Genomic DNA, 24754 nt, shown 5'->3' with positions numbered 1-24754 from the left:
CTGATATGTCTCTTCACCTCCTGGATGTCCGGCTTCAGTACTGTCGTGGAACTTCTCGAGGATGTCCATCTTATGCTGTCTAGGGATCACTACTACTGCAGGCATGTCAGAGAGGTGAGATCTTTACATTAAGAGTCCTCAATCAACCCGGAAGTTCTTGTAGCACATCTTGAATTCCCTCAAGACGTGTCGAATATTGGTGTTCTGTCTTCTAATCCACTGCGTCATAGTCGTACAGGGCTTGTCTTGTTCTTTCCATTGCTTGATTACTCCCAGATCAAGTTCCTTCTTGATGGTCATAAGAACAGGTTCAATGGGTTCGCTCTGGTGTTTTTGTGGAAACTCCCTCGACAATGGTGCTCCTAATCTCAGGCTCCATAGCCGAGTGGCTAGATAAACTGTCTGCTCCTATGTTCATCAGTCCTGTGATGTGACACACATCAAAATCAAATTCTGCGATTAATCTAGCCCATTGCATCAGTTTATATTTTGAGCCAGAGACTGAGTTTAATATTAAAAATTAAATAATTGAAGTTCAACCAATTCAATACATAAAAGAAAGAAATGTAGTAATTACATTCTTATTTAAATGGGACCGGTTTCGACCTTAGTCCAGGTCATCGTCAGCCGTAAAAACAAGTAGGCGAAATCACACAATGTTTATGAATATTGGAGAAATGGGTTAGTTTCACACTCTGTCAGGCACAAAGTCACAACACTACCAAATAATATATGAAGGTTATAAATAAACTTGAAGTCGCAGACGACTATTTTGTAGAAGCAAACCGCCAGTTCCCGGTGATCAGCGCGGCACATTCAAGGTCATGCGCTGCGGTCTCGAACGCCAAAGTAGAGTGGAGAATGTCTTGAAGGTCCAATATTTGTCTCGGTTGCGGGAAGTTAAGTACGTATATAAAAAATATACGACGCAAATCAGTATAATTGAATGAGAACTTGTGCTCCTGCTAAGTTCTTGGAAAACAGTTGACTTGAAAAAACAATTGTAAATAGAAAAAAATGTAGTAAAAAGCGCAGTATCGGAAAACAAATGAAAATGTATATGCACAGTGCGTTTTTTAAATTGAAAAAATTATTAGGACATGATTGAAGTAGTCGAAGTTGGCGCAAGGCAAGAGTTAAAATTTGAAAGAGGAGAACCGAAATGAAGGTCTTTTTTTTTTTTTTTTTTTTTTATAGAAGGTAGAATAAATTAACAGAGGAAGAGTGATAGTGAAAAAAGAGAAAAAATAAAAGAGATTGAAGTTAGATGGTATTGAGGAAGGATAAGATAGGGAAATGAAGGAGGGGTAGTTTAGGGTGGGTTAGGAGGGTGGGTTAATGGAGGTAGAAAATGTGGGTGGGAACTTTGTAAGTAATGGAAAATAGAATTGGGGTTTTGGAATTTGGAATTTTTGAGAAGAAGAATTAGGAAGTCAAAAAGGATATTGGGTTTTTCAAAAATGTCGTTTAAATTGAAATTAGGGTTGAAGTACTGGTCAAGGTGGATAAAGCAATTTTCAGTAACGTTTAAGAGGGGGCCTTTGTTAATGATTTTAAGTATATTCATGTCATTGTTAATACTGGTGAAACTATGCTTGGAGTCTTGTATGTGCTGTCCTATGGCAGAGAATCTGTTGTATTTAATGGCGTTGACATGTTCAGAGTACCTGATATTGAAGTTGCGGCCAGTTTGTCCGACGTAGGAGGAATTGCAGTTGTTGCATTTGAATCTGTATACACCAGATTTAGAAAAAGCATTAGACTTATTTAGAGATTTAGAGTTGTGTAAGATATCAAGATTTCTATTGTTAGTTCTAAAAGAAATTTTCATGTTATGTTTTTAAAAAATATTAGTTATTTTATAAGCATCCTGAGTGAAAGTGAAGGTGGAAAAAGCAGCTGGTTTTATTGTGTCTTTAGATAAAGTGGTTTTTGGACGGTGTTTGAATTTGTTGATGATGCGGTTAATGAAGGAGTTGTTAAAGCCATTAAATTTAGCAATGTTGCGGATGGTGTTTAATTCATTATTTAAATCTTTTTTGGACATAGGGGTGTTGAAGGCACGAAAAATTAAGCTGTTATAAGTAGCACGTTTATGAGCTTGGGGGTGCGAAGAATCTTGTCTTATTGTAGTTTCTGTTTGGGTTGGTTTTCTGAAAATTTTGTAAGATAAAGAGGAAGGATGTCTAGTAATAGTTAAGTCTAGAAAATTAAGAGTTTGGTTGTGTTCTGATTCAAGGGTGAATTTAATGTTAGAGTCTAAGTTGTTGAGATGAAGAAGTGTAGAGGCTGCGTTGGTTGATTCCTCATTTAATATTACTAATGTGTCGTCGACATATCTCGCCCAAAAGAGGATGTTGGAGAAATTATTATTATTATTAATTTTAGTGTTTTCTAAGAAGTCGAGGTAAATTTCAGCAAGAATGCCAGAAGCAGGTGAGCCCATAGCCAAGCCATCTTGTTGATAAATGGTGTTGTCAAAGGTAAAATAATTATTGTTGAGAACTAATTTTAAAATAGACATGAAGTCTTGAATTTCAAGTTTACTTAGGTTACTGAATTTGTTTAGGTTGTTGTTTATAATGGGGAATAATTTTGAAATTGGAATACTAGGGTACATGTTCACAATGTCAAAAGAGTGGAGAGAAAAATTTGGTTGGATTTCAAAATTCTTTAATTTGTTGATTAGATCAGAAGTGTTTTTGATAGATTTTTTGGATAAAAATCGATAATTTTTTAGTAAAAATGTTTGGATAAATTTAGAAGTGTTGTATAGGGGACTGGGTCTGTAATTGATTATTGGACGGATGGGAATGTTAGTTTTGTGAATTTTAGGGAGTGCTTTGGCAGTGGGTAGTCCTGGGTTCATGTTTATTAATTTCGTTTTTTCTTGATCTGTGAGGAGAAAGGAAGCGTTTTTTAAAGTATGTTTGAGTAGGCGTTGGATTTTTGTGGTTGGGTCTTTTTTTACTATAGAAAAAGAAGGGTCACTGAAAAAGTTTTTGGTTTTATCTAAGTAGTCAGTTTTATCCATTATGACAGTAGTGTTGCCTTTATCAGATTTGGTGATAATGAGATTATTGTCATTGATTTTCTTTTTAAGATCTGGAATGATTTTATTATCTTTAATTAAATTATTAATATTATTATTATTATTATTATTATTATTATTATTATTATTATTATTATTATTATTATTATTATTATTATTATAAACGTTCTACTTATAACAGCTTAATTTTTCGTGCCTTCAACACCCCTATGTCCAAAAAAGATTTAAATAATGAATTAAACACCATCCGCAACATTGCTAAATTTAATGGCTTTAACAACTCCTTCATTAACCGCATCATCAACAAATTCAAACACCGTCCAAAAACCACTTTATCTAAAGACACAATAAAACCAGCTGCTTTTTCCACCTTCACTTTCACTCAGGATGCTTATAAAATAACTAATATTTTTTAAAAACATAACATGAAAATTTCTTTTAGAACTAACAATAGAAATCTTGATATCTTACACAACTCTAAATCTCTAAATAAGTCTAATGCTTTTTCTAAATCTGGTGTATACAGATTCAAATGCAACAACTGCCATTCCTCCTACATCGGACAAACTGGCCGCAACTTCAATATCAGGTACTCTGAACATGTCAACGCCATTAAATACAACAGATTCTCTGCCATAGGACAGCACATACAAGACTCCAAGCATAGTTTCACCAGTATTAACAATGACATGAATATACTTAAAATCATTAACAAAGGCCCCCTCTTAAACGTTACTGAAAATTGCTTTATCCACCTTGACCAGTACTTCAACCCTAATTTCAATTTAAACGACATTTTTGAAAAACCCAATATCCTTTTTGACTTCCTAATTCTTCTTCTCAAAAATTCCAAATTCCAAAACTCCAATTCTATTTTCCATGCCTTACAAAGTTCCCACCCACATTTTCTACCTCCATTAACCCACCCTCCTAACCCACCCTAAACTACCCCTCCTTCATTTATTTTTTCTCTTTTTTCACTATCACTCTTCCTCTGTTAATTTATTCTACCTTCTATAAAAAAAAAAAAAAAAAAAAAAAAAAGACCTTCATTTCGGTTCTCCTCTTTCAAATTTTAACTCTTGCCTTGCGCCAACTTCGACTACTTCAATCATGTCCTAATAATTTTTTCAATTTAAAAAATAACGCACTGTGCATATAAGTTTTCATTTGTTTTCCGATATTGCGCTTTTTACTACATTTTTTTCTATTTACAATTGTTTTTTCAAGTCAACTGTTTTCCAAGAACTTAGCAGGAGCACAAGTTCTCATTCAATTATACTGATTTGCGTCGTATATTTTTTATATACATACTTAACTTCCCGCAACCGAGACAAATATTGGACCTTCAAGACATTCTCCACTCTACTTTGGCGTTCGAGACCGCAGCGCATGACCTTGAATGTGCCGCGCTGATCACCGGGAACTGGCGGTTTGCTTCTACAAAATAGTCGTCTGCGACTTCAAGTTTATTTATAACCTTCATATATTATTTGGTAGTGTTGTGACTTTGTGCCTGACAGAGTGTGAAACTAACCCATTTCTCCAATATTCATAAACATTGTGTGATTTCGCCTACTTGTTTTTACGGCTGACGATGACCTGGACTAAGGTCGAAACCGGTCCCATTTAAATAAGAATGTAATTACTACATTTCTTTCTTTTATGTATTGAATTGGTTGAACTTCAATTATTTAATTTTTAATGTTAATAATTTCAATACGGAACAATGAAATTTTTATCTTTAACTGAGTTTAATGTCAAAAACTTCATTTTTGGTCCGTATTGAATCCAGATTTACATTAAGGAGTGAGGGTAATTGTTTCCGCCTATTCAATATTACAACAGTGTGAAGTCATTAATGCATCACATATTTATTAGATTTCAACATAGGGACCAGTTTCGGCAACTGTATTTGCCATCATCAGCCAAAGGAAAAATTGTTACAAGGCGTTATACAAATCTATATTAACATAATTTTAAAATATATGTATATACAAATTGAACCATGCTCTTAAACTACTGTATTTTGTGTATAAAACTTTTTTATTGAAATTACTAGCATATTTCTTATGCAATATATTATAATTTGTTAATTCTGTACAATCTTTTGGATATAAATAGTTAAAACGTTGTAAATTCCGTGTAGTTGTTGCAAAATGCTGATTAAGCATCTAGTTTAGTTAAAATCAATCTCTTAAAAAAATGTTTACAGCTGCTTAGACATTAAGACATACAGTTTTTCTTGGCCAATTATACATTCTAGTTATTAACATACATTAAAATAAATTCGGCTAATGTCATTTTGGAACATTAAACGTATTTGTGCTTGGTATGGAGGTTCATTGCAGTACAAGTCTTCGGTAAAATCTATCTCTTAAAAATTACAGCTGCTTAGACATTAAGGGCATTCAGTGTTTCTTGGCCACTTATACATTTTAGTTATTGACATACATTAAAATAAATTTGGCTGATGTAATTTTGAAATATTTTCCAGTGTCACTTGCATTCTGTTCCGGTTTCCACTTACACTCTTATTCACTACCGAAAATTATTCACAAGTCCTGTCCACGGTTGCCACTGTTGTAACCACGAAGATGCACACATGGAATGCTGTCAGTTGTGTACACTATTTTATTTACAAATTATATATACATTACACAAACACTCTCTCTAATAAACTACCATCTTGAACAAGGAAACGCAAACTGCTACGAAGATGAAGAAGGAGAATGATCCATTAGCATGTCAACCAATTACCAACACGACAGAATCCCAACATGGATTCACACACTCGGCTAACTACTTCCACTACAAGTCTCGCTAACTACTCAACTCCAACTCCTAAGACTGCCTCTTTATAATTATACATTGCCTGGCCAGGCTTCTAGAAAAGTGTGACACAACATGTTTTCTCGTAATTTCTGGAGTATCTAATAACCTGCTTACAAATGGATTGAATGTTCTGCAACTCTCTAGGGACAAACATACGTTGTTCTGGACTATTACCTTGTGTTACACAACATTACATTGGATTTATACATCGTATTTACAGGTAATAATAATTATATACTATTAATTACATGTTCTTACATTAAATAAATTCATATTAATATACTATACATACAGCAGACGTATCGTAACATAACCTCATGTGTTTTGTTACAACCATGATTTATACCAAATAAAGTCCATACATAACTACGTAAATAATAATAATAATAATAATAATAATAATAATAATAATAATAATAACAACAACAACAAATCACCAAACCCGTTATTGGGCGAATTTCAGATCGATCACGTCGCAATCTCCAGAAAGAATATGTGTGAGATCCAAAATGTTAGAGTACGGAAGGGAGTTGTCGACTTGGACCACTACCTAACACAAATCAAAGTGAGATTCCAACAGAACAGATGCAGACCTAAACACAAAAGATCTCTAAGAGTTGATCCAGAATGTCTTCGACAGAACGCCACGACCTTTCTACAAGACATACGAGAGCAGGACCCCAAGGACTGGCCAGGCCTTCGTAAAACACTTCAGACATCAGCCATGAAATTAGGACAGCCTCCAAGGAAACGCAAACATAGGTGGTGGAACACGACCTGTGATAAAGCCATTGATGAACGGACGAAAGCATGGAATCAGTGGAATGGACATCAAACAACTAAGAGATGGGAGACCTTCCTAAAAGTGCAGAAAATCTCCTCAAAAATAATCCACAGGGAGAAATGAGCCTATGACAAAAATAGACTCATAGAAATCGAACACGATTTCCTTAGAAACAACTCCAGGAATTTCTACAAGACCTTCCGTGAGAATTTATCCAGTTATCAACCACCATCTTTATGTTTCCATCGAGCAAATGGAACATTAGAAATGAACACCAAAGAGAACTGCACCATTCTAGCTGACTACTTCCGAGACCTCCTCAATTGTGATCCTCCAAAGGAAAGACTGAACTTTGAAAAGCCCATGCCCAACCCCGATTCACAACCACCGACAATACAGGAAACAGCAGAGATCATACGATCGCTTAAAAATAATAAAGCTCCTGGAGAGGACGGCATCACTGCGGAGATGTGTAAACTTGGAGATGATCTTGTAAGCAAAATTCATGCAATCCTAGTAGAAATATGGGAAACAGAAATGATTCCACAGGATTGGAAGTGTGCATTAATACACCCATTGCACAAGAAAGGTGACAAGGCAGATCCAAACAACTATACAGGCATATCTCTACTGCCAATCGCATACAGAATTCTTTCCAAAGCTCTCTTGAACCGGTTAGAAAAACAGACAGATCACCTGATTGGCGAGTACCAAGCGGGTTTCAGGAAAGGTCGATCATGTGCAGAACAAATATGGAACTTGAAGTCTATATTAAGGATTCGCCGAAGTGCCAGTACGATCGTCACCTTTGTGGATTTTAAGAAGGCGTATGACTCTGTGGACAGACAGACAGACAGTATTTGATACTCTAGAAGAACTCAGAGTGGACAAGAAGACCAGAGCACTTATCCAGGAGACCCTCACAAATACGACCTCTGAAGTGAAATTCCTTGGAGAAATCTCTGAGCCTTTTGAAATATGTATGAGCGTTCAGCAAGGTGACAGCATGTCCCCTATTCTGTTTAACTTAGTTCTAGACAAAGTTATTAGAGAGTGGGAAAAGGATATCAAGGGTGTGAACATCGGAAATTTGGGAAGCAAGGTCAATGTGAAATGTTTAGCATTTGCTGATGATCTCACAATCATTACTAAGACCAAGGATGAAACAAGGTATGCCATACAGAGACTACACAATATAACATCAAAGGCAGGCCTCCAGATATCCTACGAGAAAATAAAGTACATGGAAAATCTATGTCAAAATAGCAAAAGAACTCCACTAGAGATGGAAAACAGCACAATTTCACAGGTGCCCTCCTTCAAATACCGTGGAGAAATTATACTACCATCAGGATTAGACAGTAGTGCCAATGTAGAAAGAAACACCAAACTACATAAGGCATACAGACTGACGTGGAATTACTACAACAAAAGAGTCATATCGCGTAATGCAAAATTACGACACTACAAGACAGTTGTATTGCCTGAAGCTTTATATGCCTCAGAAACCATATGCTTAGGTGGTCACTCTAAAATTACAGAAATTGAAAAGCAGGAGCGGAAAATTCTCAGGAAAACTTATGGTCCTACGAGAGAAAATGGAATGTGGATTAAGAGGAGAACAGCGGACCTCTACTCCTTCACCGACAGGTTTACTGATGCCGTACGGAAAAGACGCCTTAATTTCTATGGCCATATCGACAGAATGAACAGCGACAGACTAACTAAAAGATTATTCAAAGTAATCAACTCAAAGAAGGTCAAAATAAAATGGCTAGAAGAAACTAAGGCGGACCTCCAAGAAATAAATATCACAGACGACATCATGGAAAATCGTGGAGCTTTTAGAACAAAAGTAGCCAATCATAAATTTAGGGAGAAACCCAAAAAGACAACTGGTAGGAAGTGGTCGACAGAACACAAGATGCAACACAGTGCATTCATGAAGAGATTTTGGGAAGATAAGAAGGCACAAACCATTAAACCAACTAACAACAAACGCGCTCTATGAATGGGCATAACGAAGAGAGAAAGAAGAAGAATAACACTAACAGTAACAATAACAACAGACGTAAAAAAACTTCATATCCACACATTACAAGTCATAATAATAATAATAATAATCGAGCTCGATATTTTCATTATTTACCCATGGGTTAGAGAATTATTTCCAAGTTATACCAGTCCATTACACTTGCATCAATATCTCCCCTATAACTTGCAACAATTTCAACAGTCTATCTCACTCGTCGACTTTGCCTTGGTCATAGATTATTTCTTCTCTCTTTCTCGATACCGTTTGATTCTCGGCAGTTCTAGCTAGGGGTCTGAATTTCTCTGTCGCTCCCTCTAAAATTCCCACTGAGGAGTTAATTAGTTCCGTTGAGGCAGCCATCCACAAACTACCTGCCGATGAGGCTGAGGAGTTACAGCAGAAATGTGTGAGACTCATAAGGTCCGCTGTTGTACCCGCGCCCAATTTCACAAGAGGCGAGAGGAGAGCTCTGAAGGAACTTAGAGATGATTCTGAACTGACCACTCTCTCAGCTGATAAAGGCAAGGCAACAGTGGTTATGGACACTGACGAGTATAAGAATAAGATCTCGGCTATATTGTTGGAGCCCATTTATAGACTGAGCTCATGCTATCCTACCACTCGTGTGTCCAACGCCACCGTGAAGCTCTTAAGGCAATCTTCATTTCCAAAAGAGGAGGCTAAACATCTGTCCCCAGGGTACGCAGTGCCTCCTAAATTACATGGACTTCCTAAGATCTATAAAGATGATGTTCTCCTCAGACCTATTGTTAGTGCGATAGGTTCTCCTGGGTATGCTCTGGCTAAATACCCAAGCAAATTGCTTCAGCCACACGGAGGACGTACTGAATCATTCATCAGGGACTCTTGGTATTTTGTCAACAAGCTGTCAACCATAACCCTTCAACCTAATGCACTTTTGGTGAGTTTCAATGTGAAGTCCTTGTTCACTGAAGTGCCAGTTGACTCGGTCATGTCTCTCATTGAACACCTGTTCCCTGAGGACATCACTAAGCTATTTTACTACTGCATGACTTCCAGCTATTTCTTGTGGGGTGGGAATTTTTATGAACAGACGAACTGAGTGGCTATGGGTAGTCCACTTTTGCCCGTACTGGCTAATTTCTTTATGGAGCATTTTGAGGATGCTATTGCTTTGGCACCCATCAAACCTATGATATGGTGGAGGTATGTTGATGATACATTTGTGGTCTGGACAGAAGGTCCTGAGGAACTTCATCTATTTCTACACCACCTAAATCAGCAACATCCTTCAATTAAGTTCACTGTGGAGATGTAGTCAGAAGGATGCCTTCCTTTCTTGGATGTTCTAGCAAGAAAGAAACCAGACGGCTCCTTAGGACATTACATGTTACAAATCTCATGTTATGGTCCGTATTGAAATGTACTTAAAGTCTAATAATAATACTAGATTATAAATTCTACCTGTTCAATACATAAAGAGTTTTTTATTTAAATTTAAGAAATAGTTTGTAACATATTACATATAGAGACATGTTCACCCATAATGAGGGCATCATCAGCCTAAAAATCTCATACCTGAAAGAAAGATCAGGATCCTGATTATTCTTTATATGTCTAAAATATAAATAAGAGGATGTTGTTTCAGGTACAAATGTGTATAAAATGACTAGCAAGTAGAATATAGTAGTTATAAGTACTCTTTTGATAGTCTTATAATCAATCCTTATGGTAGATCTTTACAAATGTCTAGTTTTTTAAATGTGGTAACAAGTAGTTAGTTAAAAGTTCAAAAAGAATACGTAAATTGCTGCATTGAAATGAAATCTGGTAAATATGGTGCCTTATCCTGGTTGTAAGTTGTTAAATTTATATGAAAAGGTAAGACGACAAAGTTCTTGAAGCACTTAGGAGCAAGGACAAGTACTCGTCAGAAATGTAGCTATTTTTTTATAATTAGCTGGTAGATGTGGTTGTAGCTTCTTGTATTAAAAATCGAAAGGAAAATGTGCAAGGTTGAGTAGAGCTTGTGGTGTTATGTCCTTTCAACAGTTGTGATGTTAATTTGGTTAAATATGAGGTGAGTTGAAGAAAATATGTTGTGTGTGATTTCATTTATCTTTTCAACTGTTGCAATGTTAATTAGTTATCACGGTAGCATTTGAATGACTGATATTTGTGCTTCTAGTGTTAGACCCCCGCCAATCCCACATCGGTTTATATGGGACGCTGTGGAAATACGTAGAAATCCTAACAATTTTAGCAGGGACACTGGCTCACAGTAAAGTAATACGTGGTTGCCAGCGCCTGTCCCTTCCATGTCCCTTCACTATTGTTATTTTGTTTTGGTGTTTTTTCAGATTCGTACGTTCCTCATCGCCAGATGTTAATTCCAGGCTTGTGTCAATGTCATACCTTCATATATGCGTACATCTGTTATGTTATGCGACCCTCTAAGACTGATTCTGATGGTTCCCTTCAGCTTCCGCTTTGAACGCTAGCACTGTACCGCATCCGGGGAGCCATCTGGTGACGAATGAACATACCACATCCACTTCTATTATAACGGCTAAATTCAAACCTCATTGTTTGAGAACCCTTTTTCGTGGACAGCCGAGATTTTCTTCTGAAGACGCAGAGCAAAGTTCTCTGCAAAACGTAAAGAATTTCACCTTATTTTCTTGACACGGCATAAGCCCAAAAGCCTATTTGTCAACATTTTCATATTTGCAGATAGCCAAGCAGCCGTTAAGGCACTTGAAGCTGTCCAGGTTACATCCAGAATTGTTTGGTATTGTCATACACTTCTCCTGAAGCTCTCAGGGTATAATGTTGATAAAATAGTATGGTCACATGGGCATTCAGGCTTAGAAGGTAATGAAAAAGCAGATAAACTAGCAAGAAATGAGTCAGAAACACCTTTTGTGGACCCAGAACCAGTATGTGGGATCTCTTATAGACAAGCCCACCTCTCCATTGGTAAATGAGTACAAAAGAAACAAATGGAAAACTGGAAAAATGCTCCAGGATACAGGCTTGCAAAAGAACTAATAAAGAGCCCAAACAAGAAGCATACTAAGTAACTGCTGGAACTCAGCAGAGAAAATATAAAATGGGTAGTAGGACTGCTGACTGGACCACTGCCATCTTAAAAAGCACCTACATAGAATTGGAGTTTATTTATTTAATCGTGTCAGAAACATACATTATAACTTACAATAATATCAGGAAAATAACAAAACTCTGGTACTATAACCATTAATTGTTTCTGATGATGGCAGGTAACGATGTGATTAAGCTCTACATAAATACAAATTTAATTAAATGTGGTGTGACCAATATGCGGCTAATTCATATGCTTCCTTGGTAGCGTCGATCTCATTCTGGAGAGAGCAAGTAGTTGGACACAAGTTACAAACAAGAAGATGGCTCGTCTGTTCTTCACCACATTCACATAGAGTGGAGTCACAGACGAAACCCCACTTTCTCATGCTGGTCTTTGTTCTTCCAACTCCAGAACGCAACCTGTTGAGTGTCTTCCATGTTGACCAGCTTTCCTTGTGGCCTGAAGGAAGTCTTTCAGAAGGCGTCATCCATCCTGCAAGGAGAATTAGAGTAATAAGAGACAATGTATGTAGGAAATGCAACGATGTGGAAGAATCAGCTGAACACATACTCTTGCTGGGATTACCTGGCGAAGAGAGAAAAAACATCCAAGAAGACCCAATAAGGATGACCTGCACCTTTTTAAAGGGAGTAGGTATAACTAGGTGGGGTAACAAAAGATCTTAGCGGTCGATGCTGTAACCGGTACTTCAGGGGTTACACAAACACAGTTAAAGGGAGGAAAGCAAACCAAATTACAAGGTACCTAAACACTATACACACCATAATCATGTAAAGAACTCTGGCAAAAACAGCAGAAGTAAATATCAGTGAGGGCAACTTGACGATAACAAACACGTGGGATGGTACCGGGAATCTACCAGGAGCATGGAGATGTCTAGGTTGCGGGTTTTCGGAAAAATCGAACGGTGATCTTGGATTTTCAAAAATATTATTTACCAAACGTACCTTACAAAATAATTTACAAACAGTTTCAGCAGTGCAAAAAATACCAATACCAGTTGTAAAATACAAATTACTGTATGGTACATCTAATTACAAAGCAAGTTGGCAATACAATCATGAAGGTAAGAGGAAACGTAATACGCTTTTACAATATAGAGTGGAGTTAAACTAACCTTTCAAAACATTTGAACAACATAATAGTGACGATTAGGGCAATCTCCTGTGATACATCAATGAAAACTAAATGGAACTTAAAACCGGACAGAAAACAACAGCACTTACCCTAAAGCAGCCCATTCTGGTACCGAGGAGACGTTGGCGACGTCAAAATTTCGGCAGGCCAAGACCAAGACGGCTCGGAGACTTCAGACCGACCACGAAATGCTGCCTAGCCCCCTTTTAAAGAGAAATCTGGCCTTGGAGTAGCCAATCAGAACACAGGAGCTTTCCCAGATTGACCAATCACAACTCTTTCTGCGGTCTCAATCTTTAAATCACTTTCTCGAATACATACGATCGTGAATCTTCCATTTCCAGAATAGTAAGAATATATTTATAGAATGCATAACTAACAAAGGAGGTGCATATGGCTCTGAGGTTCACTCAGCCTACACCAAAAATGAGTACCAGGTTAATTCCTGGGGGCAAAGGTGGCCGGGCGTAGAGCTAACCACTCTACCCCATCACGTGCCGCGGTTAACAATGCTGGAAGCCTTTACCTTCCACTCCTCCAAGGACCTTCATGGCCTGTACAGAGGTGTCTTTGTCTTTGTCTTATAACTAACAAAGGCCAACACACCCTGTTCAAAAATTTGCGTCACAAACTTTCTGGACTGTTCCAGTTAATATAGAAATGTAATCTACTAGTTACAACCAACCTATGTAGAACAATATTTCTTACACTGTACAGGTTAGGTGACTGAATGGAATACAAATAAAATATTCTAGCACAACACTCCAGATCATACAGTAAGTACTACTTAAAAAGATTTACAGATAAAACCTTCTACAGACACTTTCCACTTCCCATATATTCTACACCCTGTCCGATGCTAAATGGAACTTTTAAAGAGACCTCATGAATAAAGAAGAAGAAGAAGAAGAAGAAGAAGGAAAAATCATCATCCCAAAACAAAATGAGCCTGTGTGACTTCAGCGACCCCATAAATACCCGGGACAATCTGTAGAAAGTTAATTTTTTGTTGTTGTTGTTGATGTTGTTGTTGTTGTTTATGTTGTGTTATGAGAGTATAAGTTCAGTGGCTTCCCACCCGGAGGGCTGAGATTCAAATCCCAGCTTATCCTGGGTTGAGATTTTCAGTTGAAAAATCACATGGTGTCAGAAACTGCATCTGGCCTTCCAGCCTAGAACCAAATGAGCTTAGTGGCTCTAGCTACCCCAGAAATTCTTGGGACAAGCTAAAGAAAATGTAGTAGTCCTGTAGTGGTAATAGTAGTAGTAGTAAGTTGTTGTTGTTGTTGTAACTTTCACTGCATTATTTCCTAGGTTTTCCTCAGTACTTGCTTTTCCGAACTCTTGGGTTATGTCTGGCACTTGCTGACCCACCTCCTGATCATAGGCTTCAAGTCTTAAATGATGTGTGGCGTGTTGTTACCAAATTGGAAGATCCAGCACATTATATCAGCTGTGCAGAAGTGTGGATACAATTTCCAGTAAAGCATTTTTCTGTAAGTATTATTTTTGGCCACTCTAATTTCACATCAGTATGTAATTGCTGATTGTTCACACGGCTAACCTTTGATTTTTTTTAATAGTGCAGGGAAGTGAACACATTCTTAGGAGATATCATTCGACACATGAGTCCAGAAAGAGCATATGAGCAGCACTACTCACAACTTCAAGCAATAATTGACAAGATCCTCTTGCATACATCTGATTTTGAATATCTCTTCACAATGGTAAGACTGAAATCAATGCTTGTAAGGAAAAATTTTTGAAATACACTTCTTTACTTCATTATTGAAAGTACTGTATTATTTGGAGCACTGTTGAATGCTGTCATTTTGGTACATGAATTTTGGAAATGTTAAAGCAACCCCTTCATATACATTTTGTTTTTTATCTTTCAGGCCTAGTTTGTTTATTATTAATTTGCATAGCCCTTATACAATCCCATTTTATTTGACTTTGAAAAGAATTATGTCAACTCCTCAGTGCAGGAGCAGTCATAGCACACATCATTCGCTTGTGTAGGAGGAGACCGTTACTCATCGCAAATTAAAAGTGTGAAATGTACGAAATACTAACCCTATGTAACTTGATAGTTTTGACATATACACACACAAGATTTTGGCACAATATAACACACTCTACTCTACATCACAAAATACTTTCCTTGAACCACATGAGTAGACATACATTCCTTCTGGAATGCACAAGCAGGCACCTCAACATCATGCACCTAATTATTGCCTTCATTTCCTGCACTAATTTCTACCACAGCTGCAACACTCACCAACAAACTGTCATCAGAATCAAGATCACTGTCACCCAGGTCGTCATAACTGTTGTTCACAAAGAATGAAATACTCTTCGTCAGAGAGCCACGCTTTATCGCTTCCCCCCCCCCCATAATTGATTGCCATAGCACAAAATTGATGGCTTTCATTTCCTCAAAGGAAAGGTAAAGGTTAGTAGACAGGGTTGATACATTTACCAAAAGGAAGAGGACACAATACACTATCCATATGTAAAGGAACGTTTGACTTTGTTCACAATCCCTGACAGATGGAAGCATGATGCAAAGGCAGCACTTTGTGTATAAGTATGGCATTCCGCATCTGCCAACATTTGGTGTATGATGTACCTAACGCAGTATTCTGCACTATCAGGTTAAGGAAGAATGACTTTTAAGACAAAATAAACACACTTCATATTGTAGGACAGTACAAAATATCAAACTTTTTAATGGTAGGTCTTCATTATTATTAGAGAAGAATTTTTGAGTAATTTCTCTTCTTTATTACACTGCCTGTACAATATCTTTCTATTATTATAATTTACACATTATGAATACTTATAAAACTGTACCACTAAGTTTGAACTGTAAAAAATATAGAATTCACAGAAATACTAGTCATGCACCCAGAAGCCCTCTGTGCCATGGAGTGTCTGTCAGAGGGAGAATAATTCTCTGGATGATCCTAGACCCAGTACTGAAAGATGAGGAATACCAGACATCATCATAATTCAGAGCTCTACTCCCTGATAAGGAGGCTCTCTGATATTGCCAGAGAAAGGAGGGTAGCTTTCTATGGTCATGTGGCAAGATTGTCTCCCAACAGACTGACCAGATGCCTGTTCACCTTCTGGCGAATCAAAAAAGCCCATACCACTTGACTGACGGTGACTTAAAATCTGAGCCGATAAACTGTAAGGCAGATCCTGAAGAAAGTCTGTTGGTCTTGGGAAAAACCTCTGAAAAAGAAATGTACATACTGGTCAGAGAAAAGAAAGGAGATACTTCGGGATAAGATAGGACAATACCGGGCAAAATTCGAAGACCAGTGTTTGAACAAACATTGTTCCTATTAGGCCCATTCGGAAGAGAAAGAAGAAGAAGATAGGGTTCATTAACTCATTAAAAAGCATCTGTTGATAACTATTCTCTGTGTGGTTTTATCCTGAGTTTTCCACAATTCAGGAAAATGTTGAGACCAAGTGAGGTGGGATGTGGTATGGATCACGTAGCTGTAAGCTTATATTTGGCAGATGATGGATTCAAATCATGCTGTCACCTGACCTGAAGATAATTTTCTGTGCATTTTCATTTTCATACCAGGCAAATTCCAGAGCTGCACCATAATTAAGGTCATGGCTACTGCCTTTCCAGTCCCATACCAGCCAAGTACTCTGGTTTTTCCATAAAATGTATGGATTTTGAGTATGTTTTACGGTTGTACGGATGAACAACGTTATTGTATGGATTTTGAATATCCGCGCTTGGTTTCGCTTTCTGCGGTCAAATCGGATTTGTTTGACTTTCGATAGTAGCTGTTAATACGAGATGCAGTGTTTGAAATTCGACTGGTAAATGTATCGATAATCACAGTGCTTTTGTCACTTGTTCTACCTCTACTGCGACTTCATTCAATGAAATGTTCCCAAACAAATAGCAGGCTGCGATTTTGAAGAAAAGAAATCTGTGAAAAGTAGCAGCCTGTGAATTTCTATAAAACAACTGTAGTAACTGTGTCGTGCTGCGTAGCAGCTGAAAGGCTTTGCTTGTGTGCATGTGTAACATTGGCGGTAGTTCTGAAACTCGTAGAATTGTGTGATGAATTTCTAAGCGATTTAGTATTTTTAGTGGTGTTCGTAATGAGTTCAACTAAGAAACGATATTATAATTATTTTCGGGAGACATATTCTGCTTAATTTCCTTGTTTTATATGATCACAGAAAGTGTTCCCAGTGTTAAGTGAAAATAGATGAGCACTCATCAAGATGTAATTTTGTGTATTTAATTTCAGGTGTGATCATAACATATACAGTAAAACCTCGTTTTTCAGGGGGCAGGAGGATAATGACTACGGATGCAAGAAAACTATAAATGCGAGCAACATAAAAAACAGGGGGGAAGCAAAATAATAAAATATGAGTGCTGTATTAAGACATTTTTCGTTATGTAAATATATTATTATTATTATTATTATTATTATTATTATTATTATTATTATTATTATTATAAAACAACAACAATAATAGCACGTGGCCTCCGGAGCCGGGTGCAGGTCTTTCGAGTTGTCGCGTGATAGGGATCTACACGCATATGAATGCGGCCCTACCTAAGATGAATCCTAATGTTTAATTCGGCAAACAGACAGCCCCTGAACCGTTGGAATTAACCAAGGAAAGTTAAAATCCTCGACCCAATTGCACCCTCCCTTCCAAGATGCCAGTGAATACTTTGTCTGGTATACTAATCAATGAGATACCTCAATAGTTGTTGCAATCCTTCCTGTTCCCTTGCTTATAGATAGGTGCAATTACTGCTTTTGTCCAATCTGAAGGTACCTTACCAACACTCCATGCTATTGTTACTAATCTGTGAAGCCACTTCATCCCTGCCTTCCCACTATACTTCACCATTTCAGGTCTAATTTCATCTATTCCTGCTGCTTTATGACAAGTGAGTTATTTACCATCCTTTACAACTTACAAACTAAACAAGTTAGCAAGCTAAGTAAATGATGCATAAATTGAAAGCTTACTCACATTTACTCAGTCATATTTTTCCGTTTCCCTATAGAATTTGCATATTTTTGAAATTCGTGAGTGCTCTCTGAAAGGGTTGTCATGTGCAGTCGACCAACAGTAACTCTCACATTGAAATTGCCCATTAGCACTATCCTATCCTTGCTGTTGACCCTGACTACGATGTCACTCAATGCTTCATAAAACTTGTCAACTTCATCCTCATCTGCACCCTCACATGGTGAATACACTGAGACAATTCTCGTCCTAATTCCTCCAACTGCCAAATCCACCCACATCATTCACTCATTTACGTGCCTGACAGAAACTATGTTGCGTGCAATGGTATACCTAATAAACAGCCCTACCCCATACTCTGCCCTTCCCTTTCTAACACCCGTCAAGTACACTTTATAATCTCCTATCTCTTCCTCGTTATCTCCCCTTACCCGAATATCACTTACTCCTAGCACATCCAGAGGCATCCTCTTTGCTGACTCGGCCAGTTCTACTTTCTTTCTTCCATAAGCCCCATTAATATTGATGGCTCCCCATCGAATTCCATTTTGTTCGCCAAGTTGTTTCCAAGCAGTCCCTCGCATGTCCAATAGGAGTGGGACTCCATTACTCGCATAGGTCCGAGGCTTGCTTAAAATGTTCTGAGCTCTGTAAATTCATGAAGCAGGATGCTACCCTACTTACACATAGTCCAAGTGAGGATCTCTCGTCTAGCGGGTTAGGGACCACCGGTGGATTGTATACAGTAGTCCTAGCTGTCTGAGCACAAAGAGGGCCATGACTCAAAATATGTCTGAGATGCCCAATCCCATTCCATAGCAGCTGGTTTTCCAACTCTCAGAACCACTTACTAGGTCACTCAGCCGTTGCCCATGGTTCGCGAACTAGGACGCATCACCAGATGTACAATATTTTGCTTTTTAGGTCCACTCATCCTTCCTCTTGCCAGCAAAGAATCCAAAGAAAATGGTTCTGATTATGCCCCTGAAACATTGGCTGAGCTGTTCAGTGCACCAGGAGGCGAAGTAGTAGTTAGTGATTGAGATGAAGAATTCTTTGGAAATTTAAGTGAATCAAGAAAAAGAAAGAAAAAAAATTACAGAAGATACATGGAAGCAACACAAATATAAGAAATTTAGAAGAATGAAAGACAAACAACACCTAGGTTACAGAAGGAAAAAAGAAGGGAAAGTTATATAAGACTAGCTGATGTACCCGTGCTTCGCTATGGGATTCTCAGAAAGACTGACTTTGTGGTCTTCCTAATAACATACATCATTACAAAAACATCAGTAGGAATTTAGCGATTAAAAGCAATGTTATAAAAAATACTCGATCAAATGAAAAACCGTACATTTTATCACTTTTAACGGACAGTACTACAGTGCCAATCTAACAGTCCAAAGTTCCAGAGCTGGAATGACCAGGCCACAGACTGCCGTGAACACTCCTCTGCCATTATTCCGTTAAGTATGCATGCTGCTCATTCAAATCAGTGCCTCAGAGTAGGGACTGAATAGCTCGAATACTATTACGAACCAGTGGGTTACCTAACAGTAGTATCAGAAAATTTACGAACCAGAGGAATGGCATGCTAAAGAAGAAAGTTATCTAACTCCCCAGCTACTTCCCATTAGTATTCAGGTGGGCTGTTATACTCTGAACGACCGGGCGAGTTGGCCGTGTGGTTACGGGTGCGCAGCTGTGAGCTTGCATCCAGGAGATAGGGGATTCGAACCTCACTGTCAGCAGCGCTGAAGATTGTATTCCGTGGTTTCCCACTTTCACACCAGGCCAATGCTGGGATTGTACCTTAATTAAGGCCAAGACTGCTTCCTTCGCACTCCTAGCCCTTTCCTCTCCCATCGTCGCCATAAGACCTATCTGTGTCGGTGCAAGTAAAGCAAATAAATAAAAATACTTGTTACGCAGCAGTAATCCTATCTACCAGATATGAGTGGTACCGGAAGACACAAAGCACATCACAACAAACAGTGGTCAATGTAATGTTATTGTTGATCAATATTATGAGCTTCCTATATTGTAGTTTTCTTTTGACTCTGTGATTTGTAAAATTATTTATAGCATAGACTGTAGTTCCTTATTCTCCAACTTTACCTACTGATTTTCATTAAATTCTCTTCACCCATTTTCTCGTGACTCGACGCTGATATGAACTTAGTAACAAAAATTCAAATTCATGAATATCTTTGTGATCATAGCCGGTACAGTAACTATGCATAAGACATAAATGATTGGAAATTTAATATTATGTAACTTTAGTTATGTACTATTTATCGAAACGGCCTCTAATAATAAATATTTGATAATTAAATTTTAGGCCTTCCCCTAAACTACAGTTTCACTCAGCATGAATAAAATTATTTATGGCCTAGATTATAGCGACTTATTCCCCGACTTTGCATACTGATTTTCATTAATATTGGACCACTAATAACATAAATATTTGAGAATTAAATTTTAGGCCTTCCCATAAACTACCATTTTTCTCAGCGTCAATACAATTATTTATATCCTTTATTGTGGCAACTTACTCCCCGACTTTGCATACCGATTTTCATTAAAATACGACCACTAACAAGATAAATATACATATATTATCATTATAGACTGTTATGCCTTTCAGCGTTCAGTCTGCAAGCCTCTGAGAATTTACTAAACATCACCACGATCCTCGATTTTCAACTAGTGTTGTGGCCTCATTTAGTTCTATACCTCTTATCTTTAAATCGTTAGAAACAGAGTCTAACCATCGTCGTCTTGGTCTACCTCAATTTCTCTTACCCTCCATAGCAGAGTCCATTATTCTCCTAGGTAACCTATCCTCCTCCATTCGCCTCACATGACCCCACCACCGAAGCCGGTTTATGCGTACAGCTTCATCCATCGAGTTCATTCCTAAATTAGCCTTTATCTCCTCATTCCGAGTACCCTCCTGCCATTGTTCCCACCTGTTTGTACCAACAATCATTCTTGCTACTTTCATGTCTGTTACTTCTAACTTATGAATAAGATATCCTGAGTCCACCCAGCTTTCGCTCCCGTAAAGCAAAGTTGGTCTGAAAACAGACCGATGTAAAGATAGTTTCGTCTGGGAGCTCACTTCCTTCTTACAGAATACTGCTGATCGCAACTGCGAGCTCAATGCATTAGCTTTACTACACCTTGATTCAATCTCATACCATCCTGGGAGAACACACAACCTAAATACTTGAAATTATCGACCTGTTCTAGCTTTGTATCACCAATCTGACATTCAATTCTGTTGAATTTCTTACCTACGGACATCAATTTAGTCTTCGAGAGGCTAATTTTCATACCATACTCATTGCACCTATTTTCAAGTTCCAAGATATTACACTGCAGGCTTTCGGCACAATCTGCCATTAAGACCAAGTCGTCAGCATAGGCCAGACTGCTTATTACATTTCTACCTAACTGAATCCCTCCCTGCCATTTTATACCTTTCAGCAGATGATCCATGTAAACTACGAACAGCAAAGGTGAAAGATTACAGCCTTGTCTAACCCCTGTAAGTACCCTGAACCAAGAACTCATTCTACCATCAATTCTCACTGAAGCCCAATTGTCAACATAAATACCTTTGATTGATTTTAATAATTTACCTTTAATTCCATAGTCCCCAAGTATAGCGAACATCTTCTCCCTTGGTACCCTGTCGTGTGCTTTCTCTAGATCTACGAAACATAAACACAACCGCCTATTCCCCTCGTAGCATTTTTCAATTACCTGGCGCATACTGAAAATCTGATCCTGACAGCCTCTCTGTGGTCTGAAACCACACTGGGTTTCATCCAACTTCCTCTCAACGACTGATCGAATCCTCCCTTCCAAGATGCCAGTGAATACTTTGCGTGGTATACTAATCAATGAGATACCTTGATAGTTGTTGCAATCCTTCCTGTTCCCTTGCTTATAGATAGGTGCAATTACTGCTTTTGTCCAATCTGAAGGTACCTTACCAACACTCCATGCTAATTTTACTACTCTATGAAGCCATTTCATCTCTGCCTTCCCACTATACTTCACCATTTCAGGTCTAATTTCATCTATTCCTGCTGCTTTATGACAATGGAGTTTATTGACCATCCTTTCCACTTCCTCTAGCATAATTTCACCAACATCATTTTCCTCCTCCTCATGAGCTTGGCTGTTCGCAACACCACAAGTATGATTTCCTTTTACATTGAGAAGATGTTAAAAATATTCCTTCCACCTCTCCAGTGATTCCCTGGGATCTATTATGAGTTCACCTGAATTACTCAAAACACTGTTCATTTCCTTTTTCCCTCCCTTCCTAAGATTCTTTATTACTGTCCAGAAAGGCTTCCCTGCTGCTTGACCTAGCCTTTCCAGGTTGTTACCAAAATCTTCCCATGACTTCTTTTTGGATTCAACAACTATTTGTTTTGCTCTGTTTCTTTCATCTACGTACAAATCTCTGTCTGCCTCGGCCCTTGTTTGGAGCCATTTCTGATAAGCCTTCTTTTTACGTTTACAGGCTGCTCTCACTTCATCATTCCACCAAGATGTTCGCCTTTTCCCATCTTTACACACAGTTGTTCCTAGGCATTCCCTTGCTGTTTCTACTACAGCATCCCTGTATGCCACCCATTCACTTTCTATATCCTGAACCTCCTTACTGTCTACTGTTTGAAACTTCTCACTAATCATATCCATGTACTTCTGTCTAATTTCCTCGTCCTGGAGATTTTCTACCCTTATTCGTTTGCAGACAGATTTCACTTTCTCTACCCTAGGCCTAGAGATACTTAGTTCACTACAGATCAGATAGTGGTCTGTATCATCGAAAAATCCGTGGAAAACTCGTACATTCCTAACAGATTTCCTGAATTCGAAGTCTGTTAAGATATAGTCTGTTATGGATCTGGTACCTCTAGCCTCCCATGTGTAGCGGTGAATAGCCTTATGCTTGAAGAATGTATTCGTAACAGCTAAACCCATACTAGCACAGAAGTCCAGCAAATGCTTCCCATTCCCATTAGCTTCCATATCTTTCCCACATTTACCAATCACCCTTTCGTATCCTTCAGTTCTATTCCCAACTCTCGCATTGAAATCGCCCATTAGCACTATTCTATCCTTGCTGTTGACCCTGACCACGATGTCACTCAATGCTTCATAAAACTTGTCCACTTCATCCTCATCTGCACCCTCACATGGTGAATACACGGACACAATTCTAGTCCTAATTCCTGCAACTGACAAATCTACCCACATCATTCGCTCATTTACGTGTCTAATAGAAACTTTGTTGCATGCAATGGTATTCCTGATAAAGAGCCCTACCCCAGACTCTGCCCTTCCCTTTCTAACACCCGTCAAGTACACTTTATAATCTCCTATCTCTTCCTCGTTATCTCCCCTTACCCGAATATCACTTACTCCTAGCACATCCAGATGCAGCCTCTTTGCTGACTCAGCCAGTTCTACTTTCTTTCTTCCATAAGCCCCATTAATATTGATAGCTCCCCATCGAATTCCATTTCGTTCGCCAAGTTGTTTCCAAGGAGTCCCTCGCCTGTCAAATGGGAGTGGGACTCCGATACTCCCATAGGTCCGAGGCTTGCTTAAAGTGTTCTGAGCTCGGTAAATTCATGAAGCAGGATGCTACCCTACTTGCACATAGTCCAAGTGAGGATCTCTCCTCTAACGGATTATGGACCACCGGTGAATTGTATAGTCCTAGCCGCCTGAGCACAAGGAGGGCCACGACTCAGAATATGTCTGAGATGCCCAATCCCATTCCATAGCAACTGGTATCCCGACTCTCAGGACCACTTACTAGGCCACTCAGCCGTTGCCCATGGTTCACGAACTAGGACGTGACTACAGTAATCCACAAACATGAATTGAGAATTAAATTTTAGGTCTTCCCCTAAACTACCATTTCACTCGGGGTGAATACAATTATGTATAGCCTAGATTGTAGCAGCTTATTCTCCGACTTTGCATACCGTATTTCATTAAATTCTCTTCAGCCGTTTTCTCGTGATGCGTGTACATGCATACAGACAGACAGAAATTACGGAAAATTAAAAAGTGCATTTCCTTGTTGCTGTAGATATGACTGGTACATAAATGCCATCCTTTTTAAATTCTGGGCAATGTACAGACAAAACTCTTATTTTATATATATAGATGTTGGGAGAAACAAGAGGAAGCAGGTGCCTGCTTGCATTTCATATTTGTGTTAAAAGTCCAAATTGATGTAGTGCAACTAAATTAAAGATGAAAAAATAAAGTATTTAAGGAGTTTTGGGGGAGCATGTCTTGGAATCAGCATAAGCTATACATTACTGGGATTGTTGTTGATTTCATCTCCAGGAAAGAACCATGTACAGGGGAATCAAGATGCAGTTTTACATTGGTCTATGACATTTGCATCAACCACTTGAAGAAACAAGTTTACAAAAAAGGTTTTAAATGCATTTAGAATTAATTAGTGGACTGTTAGGTACTGGAAAAGTCAAGCTTCAAAGAGTGGAACCATTCCTCGTGCTGAGAAAAGCCATCCATTAGACTGTTGTAACAAGAAGAGTGGAGTACATTACTTATTGTGGAAAAATTGCTGAAATCTCACTACTGCAGGAGCAAGTCAACAAAAGTATATCTGGAGCCTGTAATTCAATCAGTAAGTCATCTGTACGAACTATACAAAGAGAGTTGCAAAGGTACGAATAATGAGACTGTGAGTAG

General features: G+C 38.3%; 1 protein-coding gene across 6 annotated transcripts in view; it reads left to right on the top strand.

Annotated features, from left to right (window-relative positions):
* Positions 1–24754, top strand: part of LOC136858352 (VPS35 endosomal protein-sorting factor-like) — a 326083-nt gene that overhangs the window by 188122 nt on the left and 113207 nt on the right. For all 6 annotated transcript variants that reach the window (XM_067137830.2, XM_068225497.1, XM_067137825.2 and 3 more), the window contains 2 exons: positions 14267–14448; positions 14536–14679. In XM_067137830.2, coding sequence (XP_066993931.2) covers positions 14267–14448; positions 14536–14679 — 326 coding nt within the window. The remainder of the gene's footprint in view (positions 1–14266; positions 14449–14535; positions 14680–24754) is intronic.

The sequence above is a fragment of the Anabrus simplex genome, chromosome 1 (genome assembly GCF_040414725.1).
Source record: "Anabrus simplex isolate iqAnaSimp1 chromosome 1, ASM4041472v1, whole genome shotgun sequence".
In the NCBI taxonomy this organism is placed as follows: Eukaryota; Metazoa; Arthropoda; class Insecta; order Orthoptera; family Tettigoniidae; genus Anabrus; species Anabrus simplex.
Note: the sequence above shows the minus strand (reverse complement) of the source record. Positions and strands in the feature narration are given on the sequence as shown.